At 37.0% G+C, this 20,533-nt stretch overlaps 1 protein-coding gene across 1 annotated transcript in view; it reads left to right on the top strand.

The window, feature by feature from the left end:
• The window catches only part of LOC129266310 (pleckstrin homology-like domain family B member 1), a 39,025-nt gene extending 20,827 nt beyond the window's left edge, over positions 1 to 18,198 (top strand). Inside the window, exons 8-13 of the mRNA XM_064104110.1 lie at positions 199 to 297; positions 1,214 to 1,451; positions 1,950 to 2,286; positions 10,332 to 10,431; positions 12,849 to 12,998; positions 14,550 to 18,198. Of these exons, the coding sequence (XP_063960180.1) occupies positions 199 to 297; positions 1,214 to 1,451; positions 1,950 to 2,286; positions 10,332 to 10,431; positions 12,849 to 12,998; positions 14,550 to 14,996 (1,371 nt within the window). The 3' untranslated portion in view covers positions 14,997 to 18,198. The remainder of the gene's footprint in view (positions 1 to 198; positions 298 to 1,213; positions 1,452 to 1,949; positions 2,287 to 10,331; positions 10,432 to 12,848; positions 12,999 to 14,549) is intronic.
• Positions 18,199 to 20,533: the final 2,335 nt, after the last annotated feature.

Below are 20,533 nucleotides of genomic sequence, written 5' to 3'. Positions count from 1 at the left end.
CCCAGTTTGAAATCCTAGGTCAACATAAAACAAATGTTTTGCTCACATTTGAGCACTTCATATTCCAGTTGACCTTTTTTTCCATGAAAATAATTAAATGATTATTTTCTTGTTTCCTACAGGTTTTGTTTATCATTGATACCTATCTATATTTTCATGAAATTATTTCCTCAACTTTTGTTTGTCTTCTCATTTCAGGAGAAGACAATGCTGCTTAGCATTGAGAAGCAGTACAACAACCTAGTCCTCTACTACTCGAGACATATCCTACCGAATCAGAAGGAAACTCCAGAATTGGTAAGAAATATTGGTCTGATTGATTTTAACTAATTCATAAATTGATTTTTTGTTTTCTTAGATAGAATCTAGAGAGAAATATTTGAAACTAATAATGATAATATTCATTTTTTATATAGCGCAAATTACTGTCTTTTAGCAGTTAATTTCTAAAGAGGAAGATACAAATACACAAAAAAACATAAACAGAAAGAAATGCCAGAATTGGTAAGAAATTTTAGTCAGATCGATTTTATTATTTTTTTTCAAAGATAGAATCTAGAGAGAATTATTTGAAGGTAGTTTTTAAAAGAGGAAAACAGAAACACACACAAAAGAAAAACCCATGAAACACAAGTTTAAAAGAAAACAAAATATTATGGAAATCTATGGAAGGGAAAAGCCAAGGTATGGCTTTTATTATTGCATACACCAAAATTATACAAGATTTAATTGCCAAAGAAACAGTACGAAACAAAGAAACAAAGTGAAAATTAGGTGGAAAATCTTGAAAATAATTGGGAAAAGACATTGTTATGGAGGCATTTAAGGGATGTCTTTTGTGAAGCATTGTCCCACCTGTTTTCTGTGTAATAAGAACAGAAATAATCAATTAAGTAGTGGTTACATAACATCTATGAGTAATGCTTTGCTATTCACCTTAATACATTTGACAAATGTCACAACAAATGACGTTTATCTGCCCACGTGTTTATGGCTATTGATTTGGTCAGAAAATGAAGTGTACAAATTTTGTTGTAATATCTTTTGAAGCGTTGTTACACATACTGTCAACACATTGCAAAGTGCTTTCTTTTATTTATTTGCAAAATGAATCTATGACCGTTAAAAGGAACTCGAGCACATCAGTTAATCATTAATAATCCTTTATTCAAATTGAAGTATGGCGTCTTGCTTCCCTCTTGGAAATTCACAGAAAAAAATCAAGGAGATGGCTGAGCGTCGCCTTCGACTCGCTCCGGAGTTGTCTCTCAGCGACGAGTTCCTCGCTAGACGGAAGACATCAGGAAATTTGACCCCAAACATCGGGCTCAAAGGTGAAGGAGGGTCACCGTCTTCGGTGTCTCCGGCGTCGTCCACCAATGCCTTGTCAAGGACGGGAACGACCATCTTGGATATTGAGAGAAATCGGAAACTAACCTTGGAAGAAACAGGTGAGGGTTTTGTAGACATCTGTCACCGAGAGGGGGGGGGGGGGGAGGGGCCCATTCATAAAGTGTTAAATCTGACTTTGAATCACACTTGAATTCAGCCCTCCCAGTAAGCCGTTAAGAGGACTAGGCCATGTTTTTTAAATTATTATTTCACCTTAGAACCACTGACAGTAAATGGAGAAGTTCGAGAGCAACAAGGTAGTTGAAGTGGGAACACTGTTGAAAACTGAACTGTTAAAAAAATTTAACCATTTTTTTTTTTGGGGGGGGGATTAATTCCTTTTATTGTTGGTATGTGACTGTCTCCTAGAACAAAATGAGTAAGTGGTCATCATTAAGGTAGCTTGATAAAAGGCCAGGTCATCATTGTTTATCATCTTTTAATAAAGCTGATATTGGTAGAATAAGAAGATTAAATATACTGAGCTGAATGATTTAGCTCAGATTCTGTCAAGATAGTTTACCACTCAACTTTCACCCCTCCCCGCCTTTTTTCAGGTGAGCAAGTGATAGAAAAGGAGAAATCCCGCCTCATGGAGATGCGCAAGAAAGCCGCGGACGAGGGCAAGCTCCAGTGGGAGGAACAACGCAAGCAGCGAGAGCTCCTCAAATCTCCGACCTCCACCACCTCATCCGTCTCGTCATCCCCTCTCAACTCCATCAGTTCCCCCTCACACCTCGGCTCCCCCTCTCATTTTCCGTATCGACTCGAGTCGCCCACGTCGCTGGGGTACAGCGACTGCACCAGCGTGTCTAGCTTTGAGAGCATCGAGGGGCATTTGGACTTCGGGGGCAGGTCAGGGCACAGTACTCCATCGCGGACGTTCAGTGGGAGGTAGGAAACGCATCAGTTATTTGATTTGGTTTAGTAGATGATTTTATTCTATTTCTATTAAATTTCATTTGATTGAATTGATTTAATCAATTCAGCTGGTGGGTGTTTCATAAAGCTGTTCGTAAAGTTGCAGATGACTTAGTGGACGACTGGAACATGTTCTTAGGTACTAAGCAGTTATAGGGATGTATCATTTAGCATATTGAGAAAGGGTCACCGGTCATGCGTTCAGTCATTCATAACTTACAAATAACTTATGAAATACCCAATGGATTTTTTTCAACACAAATGTTCAAGCCACTGTATAAAGATTTACTGTCACCTAATTTCTGTTTTAAGTTCAATTACTTTATTTGAGTGTTTACCATTCTATCTCTTTTGGTTCAAAATAGTTAGGTAATGAAAAGTCTTTTACCCTTTAATCGCATCAACGAAGGTAGAAATTCATTATGAATTTAATTACGTTCATATCGACTAAGTATTTCCATTTGTCCTTATGAAAATATTTATATTTAGACTGCTATTTTTTTCTAAAGAGTCATTATACAAGACAGTGCGCAATCAGTCGACTTGAGTCACTTCCATGTATGAGGTCAAGCGATTGCTGCGTTGCCTATGACCTTCCTTGTGACATCCTATTAAAGCACAAAGGGTTGATGTATGAACTGCCACTCTCTCACTCTCTTGCAAATAAAACAATTATGCTCGTTTCACAAAAATTAAGATTATCTCCATGTTCTATGATGTCACAATCAACTTATTTTTTTTAATCTCTTTCTAATTTAATAGACATAATTCACAATATCCAAAATTTTGGTAAATAAATAAAAGGGAAAGCTCATGATACATGAATCCACTGAGGCTGTTGGTATCCAATAGGATAAATTGCAAGAGGGAAATTCCATAAAATAATCAACCTTTTTGTACATCTGACCCCCATTTTTCTCAAGTTTTACTTCACTTCATAGACTAATCAAGTCATGGCCATTTGAGAATATTACGGACTGTCAAAGAACCAGAAATCAGAGACAGAAATTTCATGAAGGTCCCACATATAACGGGTGGACGTACATATTTTATGGAATTGCCCAAGAGCATAACAGTTAAAACATATTCTTCTGAAAAGTCCAGAGTTTGCACAAGGGGGGTCCACTAGCAGATGTTTGGTCTCTACATTTTGGAAATTGCCCTTTTGTTTGAAAACAAAATGACAATCATCTTTCTATTAATAGTTCATTGGAAAAAAAAGAATATTCATCTTATTTTGAAGTTATTTTCAGAAGTTTCTATTACAACAATTTCTTGGTCAACATGCCTGCGTGGTCATAAGACCTACCATGGGTCATCTATAGCAGTATAGAGAGGATATACTAATCCCACCTACAAGGTTACCCTATTAATCCCCTTCCCCTTCCACTTTTCCCCCTTCCTCTAATCCCATTACAGACTAGTAGTCCAATCAGTATTAGCAATAGCCTTGAACTAGATGACAATGCATGGTTCCGATTTCACTCCAGTGTGGAGCTCACGTAGGAAACAGGATATTATTACCCATGATGAGTATAGCTACTAGGTCACTTGCACAGGTTATGTGAATTGTAGTCCCATACATAAACAGAGATGTGGTGTTATGATTGGGAATGGGTGTTGGTACTTTAAAGGCTTGGTATCAACATGTGCAGTGAAACCTTTCTAAAAGAAAACTCAAGATAGACAAGGGGTTCCGTGACAATTGCTCCGGTGACAATTGATCCACTGTGAATTCAACACACTAATGGAATCGCCAACTTCAACCCAAAATTTAACACTGTACCCTACCCTATACCTAACCCTAAACCTAAATGAAAACCCTATTGCAACCCAACCCTATATCTTGGACAAAAAATTATTATAAGACAATAATCAGGGAAATAAAAGATGTGTCCATTATGAACTGACCTGTCCTTCTGTGTAGGCTGTCAGCAAGGCAGGTTTGACTGCATTTGTTTGTGTGTGTGTGTGTGGGGGGGGGGGGGCCCTACAGATGTGTGTCAATCTTGACCAAGCTTATTGTAGACCCGGGCCCCGTCTTACAAAGAGATGCGATTGATTCGATCAACCTCAACTACAGGTATGGAAATCCATTAATGTCATATTTTTTCTACAAAAAATTTGCACGATGTCCTTTGTAAACAAAGTGAAGCACACTGAAATTTGTGAAAACAATGAATGTATGAATTTATAGCATATCTAGAAAAATGTTTTGAGCAAGCATCCATTTGGAAGCGTCATGGTGTAGCGGTTCCCAATCCACACTTTGCCCCTCTCGACCCAGGTGTTAAATGGGTACCTGGTAGGATGTGAACGTCAATGTAATTCAATTTGCACATGAGCACCGATAAACGGTTGCCTGGCCAGGATACTCCCCATTGAGTGGAGATGGTGCAGTTTGTGTGTGGAAAAGTGATGGATCTTATGACCAGGTTGATAATAATGACATGTAAAAGCTTTATAGAAACCAATGTATAGAAGCGCTATATAAATGTAACTATTAGTAGTAGTAGTAGTAGTATTGTTGTTTTAAATGTTGATGTTGCTGGCTTTCCATACTTGTAGTTGATCAGATCAATAACATCTCTGTAAGATGGGGCCCAGATGGCAATCAGAACAAATTAACAATAGACCAAATGGGTTTAGCAGACCTGCCAACCAGTACGTTTTAGCCGTATTTAGTACGTTTTTGCAACCAAAATTTTCATAAAACGTACACAAATATGGTTATTAGATCAGTGTTATTTCAGGTAACTTTTTTTTTTCAATCATTTTGTTAAAACCAGGGCAAAGATATACACATGTTTTAATGGTTTTTTTTTCATCTGCAAGAGCAGTGCGCATTTTAGCTTGCATGCAGCTTGAGCGCCGCGATGAGCGAGTGCGCCAAGCATTTTATTATGAAATACACTTTTTTAGGGAAAAATACATTTTTTTAAATTACAGAATACAGTTTTTCATTCTCAGAGGTTGGCAGGTCTGCATATTTATCTCACACGGTAAAAATACTGATTTTCTTGTCAAAATACTGATTTTGGGGGATAAGAATACTGAAAATGCAAAATACAACTTGGCAGCTCTGGTTTAGCCAGTGTGGTATAAGACTGTGTGAGAGGTTGAACAAATTCTTGCGGACCAAGTGAACATAAACCAGCAGACTGTATTTCCTTTGCTCATCACTCTGTGTTTGCCTGTTCTTCCGTCTCGTCTCGTTGGGGCGTTTGTCTGCTCCGGTCTGTGATTGTTTATGATCCCTTGATGCGGCTAGGATTGCTACGCTGTCTGCACGACATGCCGATCACTTCCTAAAACATACATCACTTCCCTTACTATCTTCCCTTTCATGAAACAAATCAGTCAGTGATTGTCACTGATGGCTGTTATAAGCTACTGAAATACTCTCATCTGAATGGCCGAGAGCAAATTTGTCAGTGAAAGTTACTGATTATTTACCTCATGAAACATCTCCCTTAGTCTTTTAACATCTTCCTTTGCAAGTCTCAATTTTTTTTCCTATCTTGATCATGTCTGTAATTTCCTTTTCTTCTCTCTTTCTTGATAGTTTAATCTGATTCTTTCTCACGAATATTAAACTTTTTCCTCTTTGACTATTTCTTTACTTTCTCTTTACCTCTGATATCTGCCTCACATTCTGCTTCTATGGCCCGTATTCTGAAGTTAGGTTTAACTTAGACCACGGTCTAACTCTGTGCTAAAATTATGGGGAGCCAAAAGCTCAAAAATTCTGTTTATATTGTATATTTCTTATGTTTACTATTTTGCTTTCATAATGAAAAAACATTTCAGTTATCATTCCCATCATGGTGTGACTGTTACGTTAGCTATACCTCATATACTCCGTAAAATAGAATGGATCCGTCTTGCACACCTTACCTTTTCTCCCTTTCTCTTTTGTTTTCTTTTTCTGGCTTCTCATTCTCATTCTTGGTTACAATGCAGTATTGACATTCCTTTCTCTCTTTGATCTATTATTGCTGAGGGAAGGTGAACTTTTGCCCGTAATTTACACCTTCTTGGCTTTCCTACACCCTCGGGTTTACCTCCATCAGGTCTGAGTGAAACATTATTTCCCTTTTTCTCTTTTTACCCCCTCTCCCCTGCGTGCCTCAATTGAATGTGTTTTTTTTTTCTCTATCTTTCTCTCTTTCTATGTTGCTGTCTATGTTTCTGCCTCTCTCCTCCCTTTCCCACTCTCATTCTCTCTGTTTTTTCCTCACCACTCTTTTTTTTATCTATATCTCCCTCTCTCCCCCTCCCTTTCTCCCTCTCTTCTTTTCTTTTTCCCCTCAACATATAGTCTCGCCTCCCTCTGCATAAAAAGGTGTCAATCTCCGTCGTCGGCAGCGACTGACAGCACCTTATCCCCTTCCTGTCAGTGACATTTCACCAGTAGGAAATTAGAGCATCCCCATTTTAACCCCCCCCCCCCCCTTCTCTAGCTCTCAGCTTACACAGACTATCACACACATCTTGGCTCTTGATCAAAGTCAATGTCATGCCCCTCCACTTGCGGCTCACTCATTTCATAAATCTGAATCCTGAATCAAAACACGCTGTCGTCCTGCTTTTGAGCCACTAATTCATTTGGAAGTTTTATTTTCTGGGAATATATATGCACTTGTTTGTCAGGCATTGCAACAACATTCATTAGGCAGCATGAATCAAAGTATTTTGTAAGTATGGGAATGTTGTGTTGATTGAATGTTATGGTTTGTCATGGTGGTATTTATATGCTGAGGTGTAAATTATCGAGAAGCTGTTCTATTTCTTGTTCTATTGCGAAATCACATTTAAGAGATATTGGAAATCTCTCTCTTTAAATACAAGATGGCTTATCTCCGGTAGGCCAGTCAAATATATTGCTGTACACATGCGTGACAAAAAAAACGTGTTTAAAGGGGTGTTTTTCAGTTTTGGACGCGGGCCGCGCTTGCACTCGTTGAGGGTATCAAAAACATTGATTTTCAAGAAAAAGGGTGGTTTTGAAAGACTGGTCAATGGTCAATCATGGGGTCAAACGTATTTAGGGTATGTTTTTTTGTTCCAAAGCTTTTTTTTTTTAAGACTAGCCAAACGTGTTTAGGGTATGTTTCTTCCCCAAGCTTTTTCCCCCGAGGTCATATTCTGGCAACAACTTGTTTAGGGGACAAATTGTGTCAATAAAGCCCGCGAAAAACTGGTTTATAGGTGGGGTTATTTTGCTCACAGAGAAAAAACTTGTTTAGGGGGTGTTTGGAAATAATTTGGTCACGCATGAGTACAGCAATACATATGACTCCCCCCCCCCCCCCCCCCCCCGGGGGAGGGGCTCATCATGAAGCAGGACAGGTCAATCTTTTAGGGGCAAACTTTGCATAAAGGCCACTTGCCTAATTAAGAAATGGGTGTAAGAACTCTTGTTAAATCTAGGCCCCCCGTTTGATGTTTTTTTTGGGGGGGGCTGCCATTGCATTGCCCAAGACATGTTCGGCTGTATTTGTAGACCAAAGGTTTTCACATGGATGTATGGACCTGATAATATATAAACTACATCAATTCATGCCCCAGGTAGATTGTTGCAATGCATGCATTTATAAATAACGCTCTTCTTGCCAACTGATATCTTCTTTGGCTTTCCCTACATTGCAACATACATTACATAGGCTACAGACTTGGTAAATAACTATAGCTCTAAAACCTAAGTAACATACTAACAGACACCTAATGTTGAGAATCACCATGTTTTAGTCCCCCGGGAAGTTCCTCCCGGAAAGAACTGTAATTAGGTACATCAACTATTTTTGGATTCCAGACTCCTGTATCATACACCATAGCGATTGATCATAGGACTAATTCTTACGATTGTTCATACACAATATTCAATGCAATTAATTGTGGAAAATAAGTTTTAAGATCAATCGCTGAGCTTTGTGGAACAGGGCCCTGGCTTGTGTTTCATAAAGCCATTTGAGATGTCACAGTCCAACCTGCGAAACCGACCCCAGACAGACCAAAGCTAATTACTTTATTTTCAATGACAAACCATTGATCGGATTGGAGTCTTGTTTCATTGTTGTGACTGTATCCTATAAGTTATGCAACTTTACACATGATAGTGATCTGGGCCTGTCTTACAAAGAGTTGCGATTGATCCGATCAACCACAAACATGGAAGGCCAGCAACTTCAACATCTAAAATACAAATTTGTTCGAAATGTTTTCCAGATATGATGTATATTCATACATTCATTATTCTCTTGAAGATTCAGTGTGATTCTCTTTGTTTACTAAGGAGAGTTAACAAATTTCCTGTCGAAAAAATTTATGGTGTGGAAGGATTTCCATACAGTTATTATTGATTGGATCAATCGTAACTCTTTGTAAGACGGGATCCTGTTCTTGCGTGTGACATCAGATTCCGAATCATTTCATTTCTTGTTTATTATGATTGAAATCCAATCGATGTGGATGAAAATTGTCCGACGTTACCAAACATCTGGCTCGTATGATTTGTCGAAAACGAGTATGATTATTTGATAGCCACTCATACAATTTTAATTAAAGGAGAATGAAACCCTTGAAACCAGCTGAATCTATATCAAAGAGAAAAATCAAAGAAACATATTGTTGAAAGTTTGAGGAAGATTGAATGAATAATAAGAAAGTTATGAGCATTTGAATATTGAGATCACTAATGCCATGTAGATCCTCCCATTGGCAATGCGACCAAGATCTGTGATGTCACACACGTACAACTCCCTCATTACTTTACTACTTATTTCACTTATATTCTCACAAGGTGAGGTGTTCTCTTTATGAGAGGACAAGTACAGAGGTTTCACAACATTATATCATTGATGAATCGTTTGTCATATGATTAGAATGAGCAAAAAGAGATGTTTTGGGGTATATTTTCAGTGTCCAAAAGGGGAGAGTTGTTCATCTGTGACATCATAGATCTTGGTCGCATTGCCAATGGGAGGATCTCCATAGCATTAGTGATCTCGACATTCAAATGCTCATAACTCTTCTATTGCTAGTCCTATTTTACTCAAACTTTTGTTGATCTTATTCTTTGATTTTTCTGCTTTCACAAAAGCTAACTTGCTCCAAGAGTTTCATTCTCCTTTAAGGAAAGATTGGTGTATCACAACCAGCACAAGAGCGGGTCATGAATTGTGCATAACTCACAAACAACTTTATGAAACTCCCTCTGAAGTAGTATTTTTAGCTACATTGCAACACTTCAGTTTTTAAAGCATTGTATACTCCTACAGTGTTGAGTATATGTCATGTGCCATTCATTCATTAGGTCATGGCAGTGTTATTTTAGGGATAGAATTACACATATTCACCTGCCCTCGACTGAAGCACTCATTCTCCCAAATGTTTTTGCAGTGCACTTGCAAATGTCAGATACTATATAAATTATAACAAAACCACAGTGTTGAAAATAAATATGTGTATATCATTGTAATCTTGCCCTTGTGATTAACTCAAGGAAGTGTCACATGGGTAAAAGTCCCTATTTTTTCACTTTCTTATTTGAAATTTAACAAAAGTTTGTGCCCACATCCATTCTTTACTCCATTATCTTGGAAAACTTGCTCATCAATTCGAGATTCCAAGTTATCTTTCATGAAAAAGAAGAAAACGATCCTAAGATGCTACTCGCATTAGCTCCTATAGTTATCATGATAGACCTGGGCACCGTAACACAAAGGTTGGCGATTAATCATAGACTCGATTTTCTAGATTGATTGTACATTGCAGTCAATGTAATCAATCGTAGAAAATTGTTCTACAATCATTGCTAAGCTTTGTGTTACGGGCACCTGGTACCATATGTTAAATTAAGTTATGCAAGCCAAATATCAAATAATATTTAACATATTTTTTTCACTTTGTGGAACTAAAGTGCGATGGGGGAATGTATTAATTGATTTTATCATAAACTAAATAGGTAGAAAACTTGTCATTAACCACCTTTCTTCATCTTTTTTCTTGGTTTTTAGTTTTGTGAACATGTCAAGAGAGGAGAGGGATAAGCTTCTTATGATGGAGAAAGCTCTCAGAGATGCACAGGTGGAGAAGATGGCTTTGCTAGAGCAACAGGTAAGTTAATGGCATTCTCTAAAGTTGCCTTCACACTAGAGGCAATGTTCAGAGTAGGGTCACGTTCGCCAGCAGTGGGCTTATGGGAACAGGATGGGAAGGTTCTTGGGAACACTAAGTCAGTGGTGTGTGCAAGGACAGAAAGCCAAAGCGGAGGTCCGACTGTCCAAGACTTAGGACAAGGTCAAGGCCAGACTGTCCTAGGCCAAGACCTGACTACCCAAGGCCGAAGGGCCAAAGACTAATTTGAAGGATTGTTTACACAAAGCATACCCCATCTGACATTGAAACCAAGATGATAACTTAGCCTGTTTTCTTCTGGTGATTTGATATGGTTTAGGACATGCATCAACCTGTATCTAGGATTATTCAATAGAGGGGGTGCAGATATCAAATTTTACAGTTGAACTTGAAGAGGTGCAGATTAGTGTTTTTTTTTAGATTTAGCTATATTAATATTTAATGGGCAATTATCAAAACAAAGATGGGGTATGTGCCCTGGCCTTTTGCCCTAGCCTGTATTAACCTCTGCTTATCTACTCTAGTATGATAGTGCCTTGAATTTATGTTTCTATGATACTTTTAACATCCCTTTAATAGGTATGAGGTGTATCTTATTCATAGTGGATAGGGGGAAAAGGATTAATATCATGCAACAGATACTGAATGATTGATGGTTGATTAGTAATCTTAGGATTATGTGATTTTGGCTGTCACTACAATGTTTAAAAAAAGTTTGTCATCATGGAGTGTTTATGCAATCTTGATTTTCATTTACTAATTTTAGAAAATATTTTTACTGAGACTAGCCCATGGATGCTTATTACTGAGTGGACCGTGCAGTTTATACTAAGCAACTATTTCTAATTCTTTTTTTTAGTGTTCATCTTGACCCTCCCACTCTCCCCCTTCCCAACAAAAAGTGAACAAAAACAAAACAAACATGCATACACACTTACACTCAACATTAAAAGAGGCGTAAACATTGGTGTATGAAAAATACTGGTAGATTTTGTGATATGTTCAAGAAGTGTGCCTGTGCGCATTTTATAACATTGAATAGACAAAATTTGCATCCAGAAATTAGATAATCATTACATGGATTTATCACATTGGCCTTTCCTGGAACTGTAAATTATATTTTAAGTTTTGGTTTCTATTATTTTCATTGACACTTTAAAGATTTGAACCTATACCTTTAACTATCCTGTCTAATTTCATTTCCTTGGCCTTTTTCCCCGATGATGTCACAATGCACATCTCAAGTTACACGAAGGCTCATCATCTCGGGTTCTATATTTATCAATCTAATCAGTGATCCAAAATTAGAAATTCAGCAGGTCAGAGTATTTTTAGTTTTAAACATTTACTGACAGCGTTTGTCCCTGGGTGCTACTGCATTGTTATTGGAAGTGTGATAGATATATGTAGAGGAAAGGTAAAATTTGCAAATAACAGGAAATCAACTTAATTACTGCTATCTTTGAAATACAAGAATGAAAGCACCCTTTGCAAACATACAAAACCATACCCCAGAAAAATTCATGACAATTGAAAAACCCTTTAACTTTATATTGCTTTGTAGTGAATGACAGGTCCTTTTTTCAATGTTTATTATTGACATTGGAGAGGTATGTTGAGAGGGGTATATTGGATGACACAATAAAGCTTTGTGTATGTTCTATATGAGTTTTGTGTTCAGTCCCTAATGCTCATATTCATGTGGGGTTTAGGGTGCATATATGTGTCCCAATCTGAGGCAAAACTCTGGATTATGATATACGTGTAGTTAAAAATATGCCCCCCCCCCCCCCCATCAGCAACCTTTTCTATTCAGCCTGAAACACAGGACAAAACAAGAAATTGGACTTGGCATTAATTAAGGATACATTTTAATTGGAAGAAAAAAAAATTGCCCCCCTCCCCCCCTCACATTGTGAACCCTCCTATCCCATTGAGTCCTCAACACAGTACATAAAAAGGAATGGGGTGGGACTATGCCTTCATAATTGAATTTGTAAGCAACTTAAACAATGATGTAAGATAAAGAGGATTAATTCAACCCTAAAAAGTGATCTTGGATATTGTCACCTATCCTTGGTAGGGGGAGGTTGCTGTTTATGTTTCTCCAAACAAAAATGATTCCTTCCTTAATGAATAGATAATCCCGTTCATTGTTATGACCTTTGTTGGGGACTGCATTGCTCAACATAAGGGTCCTTTGTGTTCCTTCAAATCTTCATTGAGAACTCTTTTTCAATCAACAACATCAAGTATTCATATTATGTGCAAGCACAAGATGTGAACACTCAGCACATCCATACAGAAACAAGCTGCAAGAGTCATATTATTTGCAGAAACTGTCTTTTACTAAAGAAAAGTTGTTGAAGGAAACTATGCCAATTCCTTATTTACAGGAGAGATTGAAGCAATTGGAAGAAAAGGCCCTACAAGAGGAGGTTCTTAGGAGAGAAGAGTTGGAGATAAAGCTGAAGGAGGAAACCAACAAGAGGGAAGAGCTTGTGATGGAGCAGGTCAAACTGAGAGAGAAGGCACGCAATGTACAGGTGAGTTATTACATCTGATAAACATACCCCCTCTTGGGTTACCAGCAGCTGCATGACAAATAAAATCCATACTTTAAAAAATCACGATTTTGTTATTATTTTGATGGGTATTTGGTGAAAACCTTATCTCTGTTTTATTCCTTTTATTAAAACCAACTTGGTGGCTGGGTAAACTTCTCCTGTAATCCCACATTGTATTATGTATTCTGAATATCACTTTTGCTGTAACTGTAAAATTGCTAATCATTTTTGGATGAAAAGTGTAAAGCGTGAAAAATTCTATTTTCCGTTGATGGTTTGTAATTCAAACAGTAGGCCTATTCCCAGGTCGATGTTTCATAAAGTTGTTTGTTAGTTAGGAGCGACTTCATGAAAAATCTGGTGTGTCATCAACGAAAAATTTAGGGGGGAGTCGCTTGTAACTTACAAATAGCTTTATGAAACACCCACCAAGCCCGATTACTATAATAGTAAGATACTCATTGGCGGCAGAAGCCAAACAATTTAGGGGGGACCACCAACGATTTTTGACAAGCAAAAAAATAAAAAGGTTATATATAAACCAAAAAAAATTTGACAAGCAAAAAAAAAAAAAAAAAAAAAAAAAAAAAAAAAGGTCATCAACGAAAAATTTAGGGGGGATCGTCCCCCCCACCTCAAATTTAGGGGGGGACACGTCCCCCCCGCTTCCGCCGCCTATGAAGATACTCATAATCAAATTTCACCCCCCCCCATTCGGGTACATTATACAGGCTTAATATAGTAACATTCCTTATTCAGTTTTATGATAATTGCCTGGGGATGCAGGATATTGACGTAGTTTACGACTGATTACATTTTAATAGCCTGTTTATGGTGATACCCCACACGGTTATTAAGAGTTCACTGTGTAAATCACTCTCAATTAGGCAATTACTCAATCAGACAGGTCGTAGAAAGATGACCTCATTTCTAGAGGACAGTCAAGGGTCATTAGCGTTATGCCATCCATGAATAAAAACAAATCAATTTTTTGTGGCTTGGCTCATTAACTTTTTATCCATATCCATAAGCACCGCTAGGAAACCAGCTGTGTCTGAAAGCCACAAGATTGTGGAATTTAGTAAATACATATATTTTTTTTTCTGCGGGATAAGTGCCCCCTTAGTAATATCTTATTTCACCCTATTTCAGATTCATTTATTGGTCCATGCATATCAAACACATAGAAATTTGTCGTCCCTCTACTGGCAGTATACATACAATGATGATATATAAACACCAAGGACGTATAAATTGGAACATACATGTATCCAAACATTAAATAATGTTTCCCTTTCTTTCATTTTATCGTCTTTTTTTTTCTTGGTTGTAGAACTTTTGGTTGGGGGAGGGAGGGCTCAAGTGCCCCCCAATCCCCCACCCATCTATATGCCAGTGTAAGTGGACAGGGCAATATTTACTACTAGTATGTGAACGAATGCTTATTTTAGATCATTTTCCAGCTCTTAGCTGATTGTTATCAAGTATCCATGGTCACAATTTATTTTCTTTCATTTGTTTTCCCTTCAGTCACGACCTCTCACCCGATATCTCCCCATCACGTCGGAGGACTTTGACCTGCGTGCTCACGTCGAGACGGCCGGCCACAGCGTGGATACGTGCCCGTACATCGCCATCACGAAAAACACATGCCGGGGCTACATGACCAAGATGGGTGGTCGCATCAAAACATGGCGTAAACGATGGTTCGTCTTCAGTCGCACAAAGCGATCATTCCTCTACTACTCCTCAGATAAGGATGAAACCAAACCAAAAGGCGGTATGTACTTTCAGGCCATCCAGGACGTTTATTTTGATCATCTCAGACCCTACAAGAGCCCCAATCCGACTTTGACGTTTTGCATCAAAACCAAAGAAAGGACTTACTTCCTTGTCGCGCCATCGCCGGAGAGCATGAGGATATGGATGGATGTTATAGTGACTGGTGCAGAAGGATATATGCAGTTTAAGTCATGAAATGGGAATCTCATCATGTAATGAAATAACTGAGGATGGCCTTCAAAATGAATGGATGTCACAGTTGCTAACACAGGAGGCTGTTAGCACGACTTCAAGTGGTGATGTGGATATATTTCCTTGCAACAACTGGAGGGAAAGCCTAAAATGCATATCCTGGCTGTGTAACATTGGATGAAACATCTGGACCCAAAGACTATCTTTTCCATCACAGAAAAAAAATGCTTGTCTTGAATGGGACAGCTATCGAAAGGACCTGTTTTTACTTTAGTACAGATAAATTTGAGTCTTTTGTGATATATTTTATATCATATCACCTTTTTTATACAATGTGAAGTTGGCAATTCACCATATGATAATTCTTTTTACTAAAGAATGATGTCTGCGCATACAAATAACTTTTATCGTTGGTAATATTACAAAGTAATAAAGCAATATTTAACTTCACAATTCTGCAATTTTAAATCTTTCAAACTTTTGTGGCCTTCAAAAAAATACTCTCTCATTTTGATCTTTGACATTCATCCACTGATGATTTTATCTTTGTCTTGGATCTTCAAAAACGAAAAAAGAAATATCACTTTTTGTGACACACAACAAGTTTTTTTCTCCTTTTTTTCCTCACTTGTTATTCTTCAATACCAACTGGGTTTTACTAAGAGGTTGCACATTTCCAAGGGTAAAATATATACTGCCATAAGTTATAGTAGCATGTAGAAAATGAATTTCCATTTTTTTATTTGTAACATCTCTGATTATAAAGAATTATAAAGAAATGTGTACATTTAGTTGATATTTTTAAATACACCATTAGTACTGCATCTGAAAAAATAGTTGGATATGTTACATTAGATACTCTTTTACTACCAGCCATTATAAATTTCATACCAGTTTACTGGAATAAAATACACAGAAAATTATCCATTGTTGATTAGTTATATTCTTTGCATATTTTAAGCAATTCTTTTCTCAATGTTGATGTAGTTTTCAAAATTTTGTATATCTTTATGAAGCAGTATGTTACACTATTGGGTCATGGTTGCCCTAGCTAATCAAAATACTCGCATTTCCCTATCAAGTAATATTTATATTCATGGCTTTTAGGTGCACCATTAAATATGCTTGGATTTTGACCTCTTCTTTATACTGTAGCATACCCAGTGTATAATCTCATATTTATTACTTCATTTTAAATTTTGAATTATTATTTCTTGATTTACCTAATGGTGCTCTTATTTACATAATTTGGACATGTATACATATACATATATATAAATGAAGTGAGATGATTATATGAAATCATGTTTATCCTTGATCATAATGTTACTGTATACATGACCTCCTGTGTTATTATATTCAACTTTTAGTGACTGAAAATTTGTACTATTGTTCACTTGAACTCTACCAGAAATGTTTAATTTAATTGTTTAAATGACTGCAGTATTTTCTTGTGTAAATACTTTGTACATGTATAGGATTATTTTGTATACAATGCTTGTTCTTGTTGCCGGTCGAGGTGTCCGAGTTAGCCATTTTGTATATTTTAGTTAGTATTGGAAAGCAGTTGGTTGGAGGAACATGCTATTTATTGATTGGATTAGAAGATGCAAGGGCTGAATTTTAGCCTGTCCATTTTTTTTTCTTTAAATTTTATCGAGATTTGGATTCAACCTTGTTTCATTTTAAATTAGTTTTAATCATTAGACCCCTGTTTGTTATTGGTGATTAGCCATCTTTCTAAAAGCAGAGTCCCATCTTTCTGCTAGGAAGCTGCTTTTGATTTCCATTTCCCACAATTCAACATAGACAATAAACGATGGGAAATACGGGAAAGCCGCTATGAGGGAGGCGCGAGTCGGTAAAGCGGGGGTTTCGGATTCCGGTGACCCGGGTTCGATACCCAAGTGGTGCGCTAGTGCCCTTTGGTAAGGCATTTATCCTCATAACCAGGTCCCTCGGAGAGGACCTTAAGCCGTTGGTCCCCTGGTTGCTTGCTCACAGGCATTCATGCTTTCTTTAATAGCAGTCAGGTAAAAAATCTCGGTATATATATATATAAAAGATGCAGAGTTGCTTTAGTGTGGTATCCCTGTGAAAACATGTAGCACAGTAATTTGACATAGTGCCTTGCATTGTGGTCTCTTTCCCATTTCATTGAATGCCTGTTTAGTCCTATTCCATATATGGTAAAATTCTGATTATTTCGTCAAATCTTATAATTTTTTCACTGGTTATAATATCCGAAGATTGTTTTAATAGTCCTGCAAAGCTAAGACTACAAACCTTATGATCTGTCGTCCAAAAATGGAGCACACAGATCTAGACCACCTGTTCCTTTTTTTATACCGTATTCTGCAGGTTTCGTGAAAAGTGTTTTTTTTTATTCTCTAAGTGTATTTAGCATATAAATCTGTTACAGAAAAAGTTCAAAATCTTATTTTACACCAAACTACTATACTATCATCTCCCATACTAATAATGCTAGAAACAAAATCCTATTTTACATTTCTAAACAAGTCATAATTTCTTACTTGTTGTCACAATAAACATTATAAATACGAAAACTAACTTATTCCAAATTCAGGGCAGATATCCAAGTGTGTCTTAACTATCAATGCAGATAGTAATCGTTTTTGGTAGTTTTGAGAAATCATATATAATTTTCAATTCTTATTGGTTTGGGATTGCTATGGGTGTGGTGATAAAGCTTTCTTTCAAGTTGAAAACTCTTTGTTGTATTTACCAGCCATCCATGAATTGCAGTTCCTTGAATTACAGATAAAAAGTTGCAAGAATATTTAAAGTGATTGGATCAATGAAAATGATTATAATACTGATGTAGTTAATACATAGTAATGCTAATTGTAATTTCTCCATGTGCCTAATATTTTGACCTGAAAATTTCCCTATTTTATGTGTCACATCTAAACTACCACCCTGATCTTGCTGCATGATAAATACTTAATACAAACACTAGATATGATTTGATTTTATCAACTTGAGAAAGCGTGTCATACTTGAGTATATTCACGAATGTACTCAATGGAAATATATGATTGTATGTTACTGTTAACAATATTACTTTTGAAAAGTAACAAATTTTACAGTGTTTTTTCTTCATTATCTTCATATTATTGAGTTTATTCTTGCATTTATTGGGTTTGACTGCCTTTCATAATTAAAAGTACAGATTCATACCTTATTTTCTTTCTCTAGTTGGTTTTAATGATTTGAAGAGTGACAGAAAGCTATCTTTGTGGGCCCAGTCTCACCCCCCCCCCCCTCCCTTCCCTCCTTTTTTGGTAATACCAAATGGGTCTGAGCAAAAGGATATATATAGAGATTTGGAAGGGGTGAGAGAGAGAAGATAGAAGTGGGGGAGAGAGAGAGAGAAAAGAGAGGGAAGAGTGAAGGGGGTGAACTAAGAAGAGGCTCAACTTCCTTATTTGTATACATCCGCTAACCCCCCCCCCCCCCCCCCCCCGAAAAAAAGATAAATAAATAAAATATAAAAAATCCCCCCCCAAAAAAAAAAAAAAAAAAACTGGTAGGGATAAAGCATAAGGGAAGGGAAGGGAGATAGAGAATGAGAGATAGAATGTGCTTATGACAGAAGACATGGACAGACAGATGAGAAAGAGACATGAAGGTGAGAGAGAGGGAAGAAGAGAGAGAAAGAGATGTGAAAGGGACAGTAAAATGAACGAGAACCAAGGAGAGGACTGTATAAAAGACAATATTTTTCAAGAGAATAGATTTTTTTTTTTGAAAAGGTATGAAGTGAAGACAGAAGATGAGAGAGAAATAGAGGGTGAGAAATATTGGAGAGGAGCAGTTAAGTGGAAGAAAACCAAAGAGAGAATAATCAAAACAGCAGTACTTTTTTTCTCACATCAATGAAACATGTACTATCTCTACCGTTAGCTGGCGCTAGACTACTTTCAAACGCGACCGCCGAGGCACGGCCTTTCACGGGGGAGTGTTTCATCAACATTTGTCAGATCTGACAACTTTCCCCTATTTTAAATTGGCTGAGAGGCACTGTTACTATGGTAACTGTTGGATTAAACATCCAACAAGTCCTTTTATGAAAAGGTCCCCAAACTTCGTCGGAAGATTTGGCTCAATAATGCCAAATTGTATTGTTGCAACTGTTGAATGACCGTTAAATCATTTTTCATCTGTGGAGATAATATTTAGAAGTTTAAATATCATTCTGAGAAAATTTAGCGTCCACTCGATAATGAACCATGTTTGGATATCAGAAATGTAAGATGTTCATGAATAAAAGATGCATTCATTTCCGCTCTTGAAAAATGGTTTTACGTCTTTGCGCAGTTGTATTTTTTTTCTTCGGTCAGGATCGATTTTCATGTAAATCGCGAATCGCATCCATTATTAACACTTTTTATCTCACAGTATCCAAATAATAACAGTCGAATTATGGGATGACCGGGGGCAACTAACAATCAAGTTCACGATGGTTCGTTACTTTTCAATTCTTTATTCTTTATTTCATTTCCATTCAAACATAATACAAAGTAATATAAATCGGATACAATTTTACAAATGAATATTCTTACCTCGCAAATAACAACAGTATCATTGAGCAAAAATTGAATTTAGTGGGGTGGGTCCACTAAAAGCAATGGTTGTAAAGTGTGGATCCCCCTTGGAAATGAAGAAAAAAATAGTAAATTGTCGACTTAATCATATATGCGTATCCAGGAAAGAAATAAAGAGAAGGAACAAAAAGGTGGAAATCAGATATTGATGTATTTGAATTACTGACCAGGTGCAGGGCTAGTCACACAAAGAGGTCTTCCGATTATATTGCGCATAAGACAGAAGGAAAGGAAGAGAGAAGGGAGAGGGAATGACAAGACAAAGAAGACAAAGTAAATTAACACAGTTTTTATGATATTGTGATTCTATTGCCCGTTTCTTTTGCACATTCATTCAAACTCTTATTTCGTTCACTCATTTTTTTCTCATAAAGATTTACCACAGCCACTAAACCTCAAATTGACCATAAATATACCTTCACCGACATGGAGTATATAATACAGGGCCAAAATTAATAAGATTGGGAAAAGGACAATGAAAATGAGAACTATTTTTGTTGGTACAAAAAGAAAGCCAAGAAAGACCCTAAAGTAAACATATTTTTCGTCATTAGGTACGTTTGCCAAAATTGGTTGATAAAGCGTGGTCTATCTTTATACAGCTGCAAATTAAGAAGAAAAGAGATATGAAAAGGCAGAGAAAGTTCCGTTCAGATTACGACATCTAAAATAAGCCTTATCTTGATCAAGTCACTGGCATGTATTACGATACCCCCACGCCCCCCCCCCCATATGACAATATAGTTATAGGCCTATCTGTGGTCAAGCGATCGAGGAAATGAAGTGATGCAACCAGCGATACCTAATAATGAGTAGTTCTATTTCTTCCGCATTCAAATAGAATTTTCAAAAAATATCAGTAACCAGATTGCAGGGCAGGGAATATCGAAATTCAAGACATTATTTTTTTCA

Source organism: Lytechinus pictus, chromosome 8 (genome assembly GCF_037042905.1).
Source record: "Lytechinus pictus isolate F3 Inbred chromosome 8, Lp3.0, whole genome shotgun sequence".
NCBI classification, from domain to species: Eukaryota; Metazoa; Echinodermata; class Echinoidea; order Temnopleuroida; family Toxopneustidae; genus Lytechinus; species Lytechinus pictus.
This window is presented reverse-complemented; position numbering and strand designations above follow the sequence as displayed.